General features: G+C 49.4%; 4 protein-coding genes across 8 annotated transcripts in view; 2 read left to right on the top strand and 2 right to left on the bottom strand.

The window, feature by feature from the left end:
• Positions 1-14,006, bottom strand: part of LOC148144974 (uncharacterized) — a 271,778-nt gene that overhangs the window by 98,013 nt on the left and 159,759 nt on the right. The window lies entirely within an intron of this gene.
• The window catches only part of LOC148144975 (uncharacterized), a 199,411-nt gene that overhangs the window by 52,148 nt on the left and 133,257 nt on the right, over positions 1-14,006 (top strand). The window lies entirely within an intron of this gene.
• LOC148144978 (sulfhydryl oxidase 2-like) overlaps positions 1-14,006 on the top strand; it is a 146,216-nt gene that overhangs the window by 120,319 nt on the left and 11,891 nt on the right. The window lies entirely within an intron of this gene.
• The window catches only part of LOC148144968 (uncharacterized), a 293,614-nt gene continuing 284,483 nt past the window's right edge, over positions 4,876-14,006 (bottom strand). Inside the window, exon 4 of the mRNA XM_087975648.1 lies at positions 4,876-6,944. Within this exon, the coding sequence (XP_087831774.1) occupies positions 5,403-6,944 (1,542 nt within the window). The 3' untranslated portion in view covers positions 4,876-5,402. The remainder of the gene's footprint in view (positions 6,945-14,006) is intronic.

Here is a 14,006-nt window from a genome sequence, read left to right as displayed (position 1 = left end):
ACGCGCAACCGCCCACAAAGCCGCGCGCCTCCTGGCTCGACGCGCGCACCGCCCGCTGACCCGGACCGCTGCTGAGTCCTTCATCTTTTAGAAGGGGTTGCAGGTTTCAGTTCATCAATATATAAAGTCCAGAACTTTAGATCAGATTCCCTACAATGTGGAAACAGGCCCTTCGGCCCAACAAGTCCACACTGACCCGCCGAAGAGCAAAACCCCCAGCCCCATTCCCTGTCAGCCAACACTACGGGGCAATTTAGCGTGGCCAATTCCCCCCAACCCGCACGTCTTTGGACTGTGGGAGGATACCCGCGCGGGGGTGGGGGGGGAATTGAACCCGGGGCTCTGGCGCTGTGAGGCAGCAGTGCTAACCACAAAAAACATGACATTTTCTGTTTTTCAGCGGCAACTGCATCCCAGGAGTGGGGAGTCACTGATTTGAGGTTTTAAATTTGAAGTCGGACAGCAGAGGTTCCTGGGAGAGGAGGGACGACTTATTTGTATTTCCTTCTTGCTGTATCAGTCAGTGGGTACTGTTGAGGGAGGAAAACGACCTACCAGGGGCTCTGGCACAGAGCCTGTCCCTGTTGCACCAGAAGGGAAGGAAGGAAACGCGGAGAGTGTTAGTCATTCTAACTCAATAGTTAGAGGGTCAGATAGAAGGTGTGTTGGGAACGAACAAGACTCGCGGTTAGTGTGTTGCCTCCCAGGTGCCAGGGTGCGTGATGTCTCGGATCGTATCTTTGGGGTCCTGAAGGGATAGGGTTTCCAACCCCAAGTCATGGTTCATGTAGGTACCAACAACATAGGTAGAAATGTGAGAAACAGAACTCACTCACAAATCAATCAGCCTGAGACAAAGCCTTGGAAACAAGAACGATTTATTACAGTCTTGCAAGTACCGGATGGTTCTGCAATCAAGCAGAAATGCGCGCCAAAACAGAGCCTTTTAGCTTTCTTCTTGAGTTTACACGTTTTCCCATCCTATCATAAGCCGATTACCTCACTTGTCAGTTATTTTCTTATCTGGCCATCCTAATGTCCTTGTCTGCATTCTTTGTTCCTTGTTTGTTACAGCTTGTTCTTTTATCCAGTTTCTCTTATCATACTATAAGCTTTATTGTGAAATGCCCCTGTTGCTTCTTTTTGTGGTCAACTACAACACTTAAAGTTATTCCCTAGCTTAAAACTATTCTCTTTAAAAGACCCTCTATATTCATTAAAGTCTTAGCCTTAAGTATGCTACATGCGACAAGAATTCCACGACCGTTTGTATAATGTTCCCCTTCCCTTCCCCCTACTACACCCCCTCACCCATCTGCAAAAACATTTATAATCTCCCACAGAAAGAGGGATAGGGATGTAAGGCAGGATTTCAGGGAGCTAGGGTGGAAGCTGAGGGCGAGAACAAACAGAGTGGTTATCTCTGGTTTGTTACCCGTGCCACGTGATAGCAAGGCAAGGAATAGGGAGAGATATCTGCTGAACACCTGGCTGCAAGGATGGTGCAGGAGGGAGGGTTTCAGGTTTTTGGATAATTGGGGCTCATTCTGGGGAAGGTGGGACTTGTACAAACAGGACAGTCTTCACTTGAACCAGAGGGGTACTAATATCCTGGGTGGGAAATTTGCTGATGCTATTCGGGTCGGTTTAAACTAGCTCAGCAGGTGGATGGGAACCGGGGGGGGGTGTAGCTGCAATGCACAGGAGGATGAGAGTAGGAAGGACAGGGACAGGATTTCAGGGTCACAGGAATGTGCTGGCAGACAGCGAAGTGGTTTGAAGTGTATCCGCAAAAAGGTAGGTGAGCTTGCAGCATGGATAGGTACCTGGGACTTGGATGTTGTGGCCATTTCGGAGACATGGATAGAGCAGGGTGAGGAATGGATGTTGCAGATTCCAGGGTTTTGATCTTTCATTAAGAACAGCCAAGGCGGTAAAAGAGGGAGAGGCGTGACGTTGTTAGTCAAGGATATTATAATGGTGGCTGACAGAACTTTTGATGAGGACTCGTCTACTCAGGTAATGTGGGCTGAGGTTAGAAACAGGAGAGGAGAGGTCACACTGCTTGGAGTTTTTTTATAGGGCTCCGCAGAGTTCCAGGGAGGTGGAAGAGCGGATTAGCAAAATTATTCTGGGTAGGAGTGAAAGGAACAGGGTGGTCATTATGGGGAACTTTAATTTCCCAACATTGACTGGAAATGCTTCCACTCTAGTACGTCGTATTGATCAGTTTTTGTCCAGTGTGTGCAGGAGGGTTTTCTGACACAGTATATTGAAGGGCTGACAAGAGGGGAGGTCACACTGCATCTGGTGCTTGGTAATGAACCAGGCCAGATGTTTGATTTAGTGGAAGGTGAGCACTTTGGAGAGAATGACCATAATTCAGTTGGGTTTCATTTAGTGATGTAAAGGGATAGGAACATGCCACAGGTCAAGAGTTATCGATGGGGAAGGGCAATTATAATGCAATTAGGCAAGACTTAGGATGCATAGAATAGGGTAGCAAAATGCAGGGAATGGGAACAATTGAAATGTGCAGCTGGTTTAAGGAACAGATATTGTGTGTCCTTGATAGGTATGTCCCTGTCAGGCAGGAAGGAAGTGATAAGGTAAGGGAACTGTGGTTTACAACAGAAATTGCATCTCTTGTTACAAAGAAGAAGGAGGCTCATGTGTTGATGAGCAAGATGGTTCAGATGAGGCGATGGAGAGTTACAGATCAGCGAGGAAGGATTTAAGGAGAGAGTTAAGAGCAAAGAGAGGGCACGAGCAGTCTTCAACAAATAGAATAAATAGAACACTAAAGCTTTCTATAGGTATGTGAGGAATAAAAGGATGATTAGAGTAGGAATAGGGCCAGTCAAAGATAGAAGTGGGAAGTTGAGTGTGGGCCCTGTGGAGATTGGAGAGGTGTTAATGAATATCTCTCATCGGTCTTCACTCAGGAAAAGGAGAATATTGTAGAGGAGAAGAATGAGGTACGAGATATTAGACTCGAAAGGATCGAGGTTAGTTGCACACTGGTGTTATCAATTCTAGAAGGAGTGAAAGTAGACAAGTGCCCTGGACCGGATGGGATTTATCCAAGGATTCTCTGGGAAGCGAGGGAGGAGATAGCAGAGCCTTTGGCTTTGATATTTGAGTTGTCATTGTCTACAGGTTTAGTACCAGAGTGGAGGATTGCAAATGTTGTGCCCTTGTTCAAGAAGAGCAGCAGAGATGACCCAGGTAATTATAGACCAGTGAGCCTTACTTCTGTTGAAGGAAAGCTTTTGAAAAGGAATATTAGAGATAGGATTTATAATCATCTAGCAAGCAACAATTTGATTTCTGATAGTTATCATAGTTTCATCAAGGGCAGATCGTGTCTCACAAACCTCATTGCGTTTTTTGAGAAGGTGACCAAGTGTGGAGATGAGGGTAGGGCAGTTGACGTGGTGTACATGGACCTCAGTAAAGCCTTTGATAAGATTCCACATGGCAGGCTGTTGGAGAAATTGCAGAGGCATGGGTTGTTGTCGTTCGGTTCGCCGAGCTGGGAATTTGTGTTGCAAACGTTTTGTCCCCTCTCTAGGTGACATCCTCAGTGCTTTGGAACCTCCTGTGAAGCACTTCTGTGATGTTTCCTCCAGCATTTATAGTGATGGTGTCACCTATACAGGGGACGAAACGTCTGCAACACAAATTCCCAGCTCGGCGAACAGAACCACAACAACATGCACCCGAGCTACAAATCTTTTCCCGAACTTTGAAGAGGCATGGTATTGAGGGTGATTTAGCAGTTTGGATTAGAAACTGGCTTTCTGAAAGAAGGCAGCGAGTCGTGGTTTATGGAAAATATTCAGCCTGGTGTCCGGTTACTAGTGGTGTGCCACAAGGATCTGTTTTGGGACTACTGCGGTTTGTCATTTTTATAAATTACTTAGATGCAGACATAGGTGGATGGATTAGCAGAATTGGACTGAGAGTTGGCAAATGGAGTTCAATGCATCTAAATGTGAGGTGATTCACTTTGGGAAGAATAACAGGAAGGTAGTGATGTTGGAATCCATGTACATAGATCCCTGAAAGTTGCCACCCAGGTAGACAGTGCTGTGAACAAGGCATACGGTGTGTTAGGTTTCATTCATAGAGGGATTGAGTTCCGGAACCGCAATATCATGCTGCAACTATACAAAACACGGGTGCAGCCACATTTGGAATATTGTGTATAGTCTGGCCTCCATATTTCAGGAAGAATGTGGGAAGCATTGGAAAAGGTGCAGAGGAGATTTACCAGGATGTTGCCTGGTCTGGAGGGAGGGTCTTATGAGGAAAGGCTGAGAGACTTGGGTCTGTTCTCATTGGAAAGAAGAAGGCTAAGGTGGCATTTGATAGAGATATATAAGATGATCAGAGGATTAGATAGAGGAGACAGTGAAAGACTCTTTCCTAGGATGGTGACGTCAGCTTGTACGAGGGGGCATAATTACAAATTGAGGGGTGATAGATTTAAGACAGGTGTCAGAGGCAAGTTCTTTATGCAGAGAGTGGGAAGGGCGTGGAATGCCCTACCTGCTAAGGTAGTCAACTCAGCCACATTAGGGAGATTTAAACAATCCTTAGATAAGCGCATGGTTGATTTTGGGATAGTGTAGGGGAATGAGCTAAGAATACTTCACAGGTCAGCGCAACATCGAGGACCGAAGGGCCTGTTCTGCGCTGTATTGTTCTATGTTCTTTGTTCTATGTTCTAAACTTAGTGCAGGAGGCGGAAAGAAATGAGCAGCTTTAAAACAAAAACCGCTTGGAGCTCAAAGCTTTCAATGAGAGTCTGAGCCCGGTGGTAAGTTCAGGTAACCTTTATTGCAACCAAACTTTGTTACAGCTTCAGATCCCCCCCAGCAAAAAGGCAGAGAAAAAGCAGTTGCTTTTTGAACAGCTCAAGGTGAAAGTACACACACCACACCTCCCCTCCTCCCCCTGCCACCACACTTCCCCTCCTCACCACGCTGTCTTTACTCTTGGCCAGCACCAAGTTGTCCCTTTGTAATTGGATCCTTGGTACAGCTGTAACCCGGAGGAAGTATTGCCTCACTCAGCAATTTCAACCCATACCCTGTCTCCAAGTAAGTTTCTCCCCACTCATTTGCCAGGAAGGGGCAGTGTAGTGTCAACCAGACTGCTGTGGGTCTGGAGTCACGTGTAGGCCAGACCAGGTAAAGGGTGCAGCTGGAACGACTGAGTAAATCCTTTCCCACAATGGCGGTTCCCTTCCCTGAAACGGTCTCATCGTTAGATTCTGAACTCCACATTTCTGACCGAATACCAATTCTGCCATCTGTCGTGGTGGGATTCGAATCCGGGAGTCCCCGGAACCGGGCTGATAGTCCAATCGATAATGGAACTCAGCCGTCACTCTTTCAATCCCCATGCAATGGCACGTGAACTCGCTGGTGCTTCCGCAGGTTGCAGGAGTAGGTGAAGCCCTTCCCGCACTGAGAGCAGGTGAACGGCCTCTCTTCTGTGTGGATCCGCTGGTGCCTCAGCAGGGTGGAGACCTGGGTAAAGGCCTTCCCGCACTCGGGGCAGCTAAAGGGCCTCTCCCCCGTGTGGACCCGCTGGTGGCTCCGCAGGTTGGAGGATGTGCTGAAGGCCTTCCCACACTCGGGGCAGCTGAAGGGCCTCTCCCCCGTGTGGACCCGCCGGTGGGTCAGCAGGTGGGAGGAGCAGGTGAACCCCTTCCCGCACTGAGAGCAGGTGAATGGCCTCTCGCCCGTGTGGACCCGCTGGTGGGTCAGCAAGGTGGAGGAATTGCTGAAGGCCTTCCCGCACTCGGGGCAGCTGAAGGGCCTTTCCCCCGTGTGAACCCGCTGGTGCCTCAGCAGGGTGGAGACCTGGATAAAGGCCTTCCCGCACTCTGGGCAGCTAAAGGGCCTCTCCCCGGTGTGGACCCGCTGGTGGGTCTGGAGGTTGAAGGAGCAGGTGAAGCCCTTCCCGCACTGAGAGCAGGTGAACGGCCTCTCCCCCATGTGGATCCGCTGGTGGGTCATCAGGGAGGAAATGTGAGTAAAGGCCTTCCCGCACTGAGAGCAGGTGAACGGTCTCTCCCCCGTGTGGATCCACTGGTGTCTCCGCAGGTTGGAGGAGCAGGTGAAGCCCTTCCCGCACCGAGAGCAGGTGAACGGCCTCTCCCCCGTGTGGACATGCTGGTGCCTCAACAGGGCGCAGGAATTGCTGAAGGCCTTCCCACACTTGGGGCAGCTGAATGGTCTTTCACCCGTGTGGATGCGCTGGTGGGTCAGCAGGTTGGAGGAGCAGGAGAAGCCCTTCCCGCACTGAGAGCAGGTGAACGGCCTCTCCCCCGTGTGGACCCGCCGGTGACTCCGCAGGGTGGAGGAATCGCTGAAGGCCTTCCCACACTCAGGGCAGCTGTAGGGCCTTTCCCCAGTGTGGATACGCTGGTGCCTGAGCAAGGTGGAGACCTGGGGAAAGGCCTTCCCGCACTTCGGGCAGCTGAAGGGCCTCTCCCCCGTGTGGACATGCTGGTGGGTCAGCAAGGTGGAGGAATTGCTGAAGGCCTTCCCGCACTCTGGGCAGCTGAAGGGCCTTTCCCCCGTGTGTACACGCTGGTGCCTCAGCAGGGTGGAGGCCTGGGTAAAAGCCTTCCCGCACTCTGGGCAGCTGAAGGGCCTATCCCCCGTGTGGACCCGCTGGTGGCTCAGCAGGTGGGAGGATGTGCTGAAGGCCTCCCCGCACTCTGGACAGCTGAAGGGCCTCTCCCCCGTGTGGATCCGCTGGTGGGCCAACAGGTGGGAGGAATGTCTGAAGGCCTTCCCGCAGTCGGTGCAGGGGAATGGCCTCTCCCCGGTGTGACTACGCCGATGAGTCTCCAGGGCAGACGGGACACGGAAGCCTTTCCCACAGTCGTCACACTTCCACGGTTCCTCCACCGGGCGGGATTCCTCAGGTTTCTCCATGGCCACAGCTTCAGCTGCACACAAATATGTGTAGAGCCCTCCCTGCCGTGAAATCCCCTTTCCAGGCCGTATAACTGTTTCAGGCTCCACGCACAGTGCGCTGCAACAGGGGGGTCTCTCGTCCAGTCCCACTGATGCTGAAAACGTCCTCAAACAGGAACCAAAAAGCGTTGATCCCACTCACAGAAATCACAGTTAAAAATTGTTGCGGTCCCGATGGATTTAGTGACTGTCAGACATTGACATCAAAGTGAGGACTGCAGTCGCTGGTCAGTCAGTCAAACAATGTGGCGCTGGAAAAGCACAGCAGGTCATGCATCATCCGAGGAGCAGGAGGGTCAGTGTTTCGGGCGTAAGCCCTTCATCTGTTGATTTTGAAACTTCAGTCTTCAGATTTTCAAATACTCTGCAAAAAGAGATTACAAATGTCATCACCCTAGTGCAGGGGAGAAATTCAGAACAAACAATTCTACTTTCTGTGGAATATTCTTTTGTTGTTCCACAAAATTGAAAGCACCATCCCACTCTCTCTCCCGCTCTGTTCTCCTGAAGGTGCTGATTCAGGATCTTACAGAGGCAGAAAAAGCAAAAACATCAAGACTGACATCCCTCTGAATTTTGGATACCTCCACCTGAAAGTTAATATCTTTCACAACACTGGGATCCTGCTGAGAGTGAGCAGGTCTGATTTTGGGAAGCAAAAAAAAAGTGTCAATTCAGGGTGAACCTGCAATGCAGCTTCTTGAGGAAGGATCAGACACAAAATGGTTAACGACCCCGAGAAGGTGGGAGCAAAATGAGACATCAAGGCATTAACACCGACACACTTCAGTCAAACTCATCTGCTCCCAGTCAGGGCAAAACATGCTCTGAAAGTCCAGGCTTCACAACCACACTTCTGCTTCCACTGAAGACAATTAGAGTCACACAGCGCAGAAACAGACCCTTTGGCCCAACCTGCCCAGATATCCGAAATTAATCTAGTCACGTTTGCCATCACTTGGCAACTATATGGGCCGGGTGCTGGCAACTGGGACTAAATTGTGTTGGCTATCTTGTCAGCAAGGACGAGTTGGACCGAAGGGTCTGTTTCTGTGCTGTCCATCTCTATGACTCCAGTTGCATTTGCCATCACTTGGCCCTGACCCATCTGAACCCTTCATATTCAGATGCCCGTCCAGGAGCCTTTTAACGTGCCATCGTACCAGCACCCCCCACTTCCTCTGGCAGCTCACGCCATCGCTCAAGTGACACTACGTTGAAAGCGTCTGGTCTGGTGCACCAGATGACATCAGGATAATCTCAGATCGTTCCAGATCGCATCGATACTCAGTCAGTGGCTTTCCCGATCAGGATGTTGTACGTGATCAAACAGGTCAGTGGGTAGGCGATGCCCCACCTCTTAGTTCAAGTATCTCTACGAGAACTCCCTTGCTGGAGGGTCCCTTGGAGACTTCAACTGGACTTCATTGAGTTGGAGAAATGAGTTGAGTTGCTATAAATATGTTTTGCTTATTCTTGATGTCTTTTCTAAGTGGATTGAAGTCTACCCTCCTCCTAACGCTACTGCTGAGACTGTAGTGAAGATTTTGTTTAAGGAAATAATTCCCTGCTTCAGTATACCTGCGTGCATTAGCTCGGACAATGGACCACACTTTGTAGGTAATATTAACGGAGAACTCTGTTCCCAGCTTTGTATTTGTTGGCAACTGCATGGTGCTTAGCATCCTCAGGCGGCCGGACTTGTTGAATGTTTTAACCAGACTCAAGACTAAACTTGCCAAATTGATGGCAGAGCCTGGCCTCTCCTGGTTATGCAAATCCCTGTGGCCTTATTCCAGATGCAATCCATGTCTGCGGGCAAGACGGGACTGTCTCCAGCTGAGAGTCTCTGATCACCCCCTCCGTACCCCTTGGAACGATTTGGCTCCCTTCTCAGTCCACTTCCACCACATGACCGAAGCAATGATTGGTTATGTTCTTGCTCTAACTAGTGTTATGCGTGCCTTTCACTCCCAGGAGCGTGCGGCCTACAGCGATGTTCCCTCCCTTTCAGCCTCGTCACGGGAAGAGCCTGGTTCGTTGGTGCTCGTCAGGAACTGGACTGGCAAAGGTCTCCAACCTCGTTGGGATGGCCCCTTCCAGGTTTTACTTCCCACCCCCTTGGCGGTCACAGTCGCTGGGCGCTCAGCTTGGGTCGACCTGCACCATTGTAAATTGATTGACTGCACCAATCAAAAGGGGGGAAGAGGAGGAGAGAATCCTGGAATCCCAACAAAAGGAGTGGACCCTGTCCAGTTGGGTTTTTGAATCTTGCTGTTGTTCTAATGTTAATCTTATGACAGATACTTGACCTAAGAGGAGGGACATGTGGGGGATCGCTTATCTCCTCACCTTTCTGATCACGTACAACATCCTGATGGGGAAAGCCACGAAGTATGGATGCAACCAGGAATGATCAGAGATTATCCACCACCCATGCTGAGGAGATGTCATCCAGTGCACCGGACCAGACGCCTTTGACGTGTGGAACGTGATGAAGATTGATTATTGCAATGGACTCTTACATCAGAAAGACCAGATGGTCCATCTGGACAGTAGAAATCAGTGGGAGTTACCATGTCGTTACCATGTTTTTATGATTTTACCTGCAGACGCAAGCCGAGTGCGGATAAAAATGATCAACCCTGTTATTATGGTAAATATTTTAAGGACGCCCAGGAACACCATCCCTTTTTCCAGGAAGGCCGACTCGAGAAAAGGGAAGCCTGATAGGGGAAACGCCTCAATCCACAAACAACTTATTTTACAGGCCCACAGAACGCTCTTCACCCCAGAGGCAGTAGTATGTTATTCCTCTCTATCGGTAGATGACTTACTTGCCCCGTCCCCAGTCCCCGATTCCAATCTATTCGTCAGACTTCCTACTGCCGACCCTGCGAAGAGAAATATCACTTTCCAATACCTCCGGTCTGTGTATACAAACAGCTGGTGTAACACTGGCTGGGGTACAGCAGGCCTTATGTGGCACATGGACCTGGAACGGAACCCTTCCCTTGTGCATTTATAGGCCTTTTCTCTTTTCAGAACCTGATTCTGTCACCAAGACTATGTACAATAGGTCTAAGGGAGAGCCCAATGGGAACAGCATTCTGAGGACCATTGTCTCCCATACAGTGCGAGTGCTCGAGTCACTTGACCCATTTTTTACAGCGCTCAAGCAACTCCTCTTGCAAAATGTCGACCCTTTACTCCTGTAGACCTGACCAGACCCCCTGCTGTAACATTTCAGTAATCTATTTTGACAAACTCTCTGTAATATACACCAAACAAGACTATTATTTCTTCAGCTAAGGTAAAGGTACCAATTTCCTTGTCCTGGATGGCAAAGATGTCCCTCATAAGGTCACTATGGGAGCCCTTGTTCCCACAACAGTACCTTGTCCTGGCCAGTGGACAAGTCGATGGAACCTCCATCTGAGGAGGATGCAGCGGTCGGTCTCAGCCAAACCTTACTCCAACTGGAAGGATCCCAAGGGACTGGGTGACAATACAGGACACCCGATAGGCTGGGGAATCCAGAGTACCCTGAGGTTGGAAGGATCGGCAGGGGTGTCAAGTCAACAGAACCGCAATTCCCTCTTTTGCGGCCTGACCATTCGAGGAAATAAGACTAAAGAGGCTCTGAAACAGAGTAAACTGGGATTATCAGACCTGTGTCTTTACTCTGTGCAGAATCGGTATGCCTTAGACTATATACTCCCCCAGGAGGGTGAGGTCTGCACCATTGTCCAAGATAAATGCACTATGGGCATTCCCGATCTGACTGGCAATATTACTAAGATACAAGAAGAGATCCAGGTATTCCTTGACAGAATGACTGAAGGGACCAGTTGGGGAAACTGCAGATCGGGCTGATGGTACAATTGGCTTATCAATTTAGCTATGTCTGTTTGTCGGTATTGGTATTGTTAGGTATTTAATTGCTAGGCTTATGAGGTCCCTTAGTGATATAGATTTGCCCCAGAAGATGCTCCTTTTCCGATCCGATGGCTCACCCACACGTGTCGATGGCGATGATAAATATGACCAGATGAGCTGCGAAGATGGTGGTGCCACTCTACAGGAAGGGCATTCGTTTGGACTAGCCTTCTCTTTCAGTGATCGCAGTGCAATTAAAGGGAGGAATGAGTGTGTGGGCATCTGGGTGAGAAAGTCTCTCGCCTGAAAACTTGCCTTTAAACATTCAGACTAAAATGTAATGCTGAATTATTGAATACATTTACTGCACTAGAAAATAAACTGGCAGGAAGGCTCAGAAAGAGGAGAGAACTTAAAGATAGGGACACCTGGGCTCACCAAGTGATAACAGGATGCTGTGAGGCAATTAAGAACGTTTGCCTCAGCATCGGTGAATCTGTGTGAACAGGACCCCAAGTGCTAACATTCACAGCCGTTCCCTTGTGAGACCATTTTAGTGCTGAGGCTGTTAAATCCCGTAGAAAATTAACTCAGTGTTTATCTGCACTGGATTGAAATGAATTGCATTTTGGGATTTTCTGATGATATTGAGTAGCCATTACTGGTTATTAAATACAAACTCTGTAAAAGGAAATATTGATAAAGCTTTACCTTATTTGCTGCAGCCGAGGCTCCAGCGGAGGAAACAGGCCGCGGGCACACTTCCGGCTTCGGGATGGCCACGCCCCCTTGTTACTGGTCCCGCCCCCTCCTCGAATAATGCCACACGTAAACCCCGCCCCTTCCCATCTCTGCTCATTAACCCCGCCCCTTCCATACGCATCTTATTAAATCCGTCCTTTTGAACGGTGCTCGTAATGCCCGCCCCTTCGAGACAAAGCCCCGCCTCTTGGACCCAAACTTCTTTCCCCATCGAGCACCAAAGTCTGCCCTTTTGCCGCGGTTCCTGCGCGAGTCAAAACCACGCCCCCTGACCCCACGCGCTACCGCTCACAAAGCCACGCGCCTCCAGGTTGGACGCGCCGCTCCGCCCGCTGACCCTTGCCCCGCCTACTAGCTCGTGACCCTCTCACGAGACACGCCCCGCCCATGAACTTCCCCCTCCCCCAAACCCGCCCTCCAATCTAAACCCCGCCCACCCAGGTGTATTTGGAAGCACTAGCTTCTGCAGCGCTGCTCCTTCTGCCGGTAGCTGTTCTGCAGGATCATAAGACACAGAATTAATAGCAAAACATAAGACCATAATATATAGGAGCAGAAGTAACGCCATTCGGCCCAGCGAGTCCACTCCGCCATTCAATCATGGCTGATGGGCATTTCAACACCACTTACCCGCATTCTCCCCGTAGCCCTTAATTCCTTGTGACGTCAAGAATTTATCAATTTCTGTCTTGAAGACATTTAGCGCCCCAGCCTCCACTGCACTCTGTGGCAATGAATTCCACAGGCCCACCACTCTGGCTGAAGAAATGTCTCCGCATTTGTGTTCTGAATTTACCACCTCTAATTCTAAGGCTGTGTCCACGGGTCCTCGTCTCCTCGCCTAACGGAAACAATTTCCTAGCGTCCACCCTCTCCAAGCCATGTATTATCTTGTAAGTTTCTATTAGATCTCCCCTTAATCTTCTAAACTTCAATGAATACAAACTCAGGATCCACAGCCGTTCCTCATATATTAGACCTACCATTCCGAGGATCATCCGTGTGAATCTCCGCTGGACACGCTCCAGTGCCAGTATGTCCTTCCTGAGGTGTGGGGATCAAAACTGGACACAGTATTCCAAATGGGGCCTAACCAGAGTTTTATAAAGTCTCAGGAGCACAACAGTGCTTTTATATTCCAACCCTCTTGAGATAATTGACAACATTGCATTCGTCTTCTTAATTCCGTATTCAACCTGCATGTTTACCTTTAGAGAATCCTCAACTAGCACTCCCATATCCCTCTGATCAGTTCACAGTGTCACGCAACCGGTGCAATATTTGAAACAAACCTGGAATGCTGCTGAGTCCTTCATCTTTTAGAATGGGTTGCAGGTTTCAGTTCATCAATATATAAATTCCAGAACGTTAGATCAGATTCCCTACAGTGTAGAAACAGGCCCTTCGGCCCAACAAGTTCACACCAACGCGCCGAAGAGCAAAACACCCAGCCCCATTCCCTGTCACCGAACACTACGGGGCAATTGAGCTTGGCCAATTCACCTTAACACGCACGTCTTTGGACTGTGGTAGGAAACCCTCGCAGACGTGGGAGGGTGGGGTGGGGGAATTGAACCCAGGGCTCTGGCGCTTTGAGGCAGCAGTGCTAACCACAAAAAAAGTGACATTTTCTGTTTTTCAGTGGCAGCTGCAGCCCAGGAGTGGAGAGTCACTGATTTTAGGTTTTAAATTTGAAGTCGGAGAGCAGAGGTTCCTGGGAAAGGAGGGACGACTTATTTTTATTTCCTTCCTGCTGTATAAGTCAGTGGGTACTGTTGAGGGGAGAAAATGACCTACCAGGCGTATGCACTGGAGCCCAGGTCTCTGGCAGAGAGCCTGTCCCTGTTGCACCAGAAGGGAAGGAGGGAAAGGAGGAGAGTGTTAGTCATTGGGGACTCAATAGTTAGAGGGTCAGATAGAAGGTGTGTTGGGAACGAACAAGACTCGCGGTTAGTGTGTTGCCTCCCAGGTGCCAGGGTGCGTGAAGTCTCGGATTGTATCCTTGGGGTCCTGAAGGGAGAGGGCTTCCAACCCCAAGTCATGGTCCATGTAGGTACCAACAACATAGGTAGAAATGTGAGAAACAGAACTCACTCACAAATCAATCAGCCTGAGACAAAGCCTTCGAAACAAGAACAATTTATTACAGTTTTGCAAGTACCGGACGCTCCTGCAACCAAGCAGAAATGTACGCCAAAACAGAGCCTGTTAGCTTTCTTATTGAGTTTACAAGTTGTGGAATCACGCCTCCCTTTTCCCATCCTATCATAAGCCGATTACCTCACTTGTCAGTTATTTTCTTATCTGGCCATCCTGCTGTCCTTGTCTGCATTCTTTGTTCCTTGTTTGTTACAGCTTGTTCTT

This window comes from Chiloscyllium plagiosum, unplaced genomic scaffold (genome assembly GCF_037043375.1).
Source record: "Chiloscyllium plagiosum isolate Xiang-an unplaced genomic scaffold, Cpla_swu_hap1 HiC_scaffold_27, whole genome shotgun sequence".
In the NCBI taxonomy this organism is placed as follows: Eukaryota; Metazoa; Chordata; class Chondrichthyes; order Orectolobiformes; family Hemiscylliidae; genus Chiloscyllium; species Chiloscyllium plagiosum.
The sequence above is the reverse complement of the archived record's forward strand: the minus strand, read 5'-3'. Positions and strand labels throughout refer to the sequence as shown.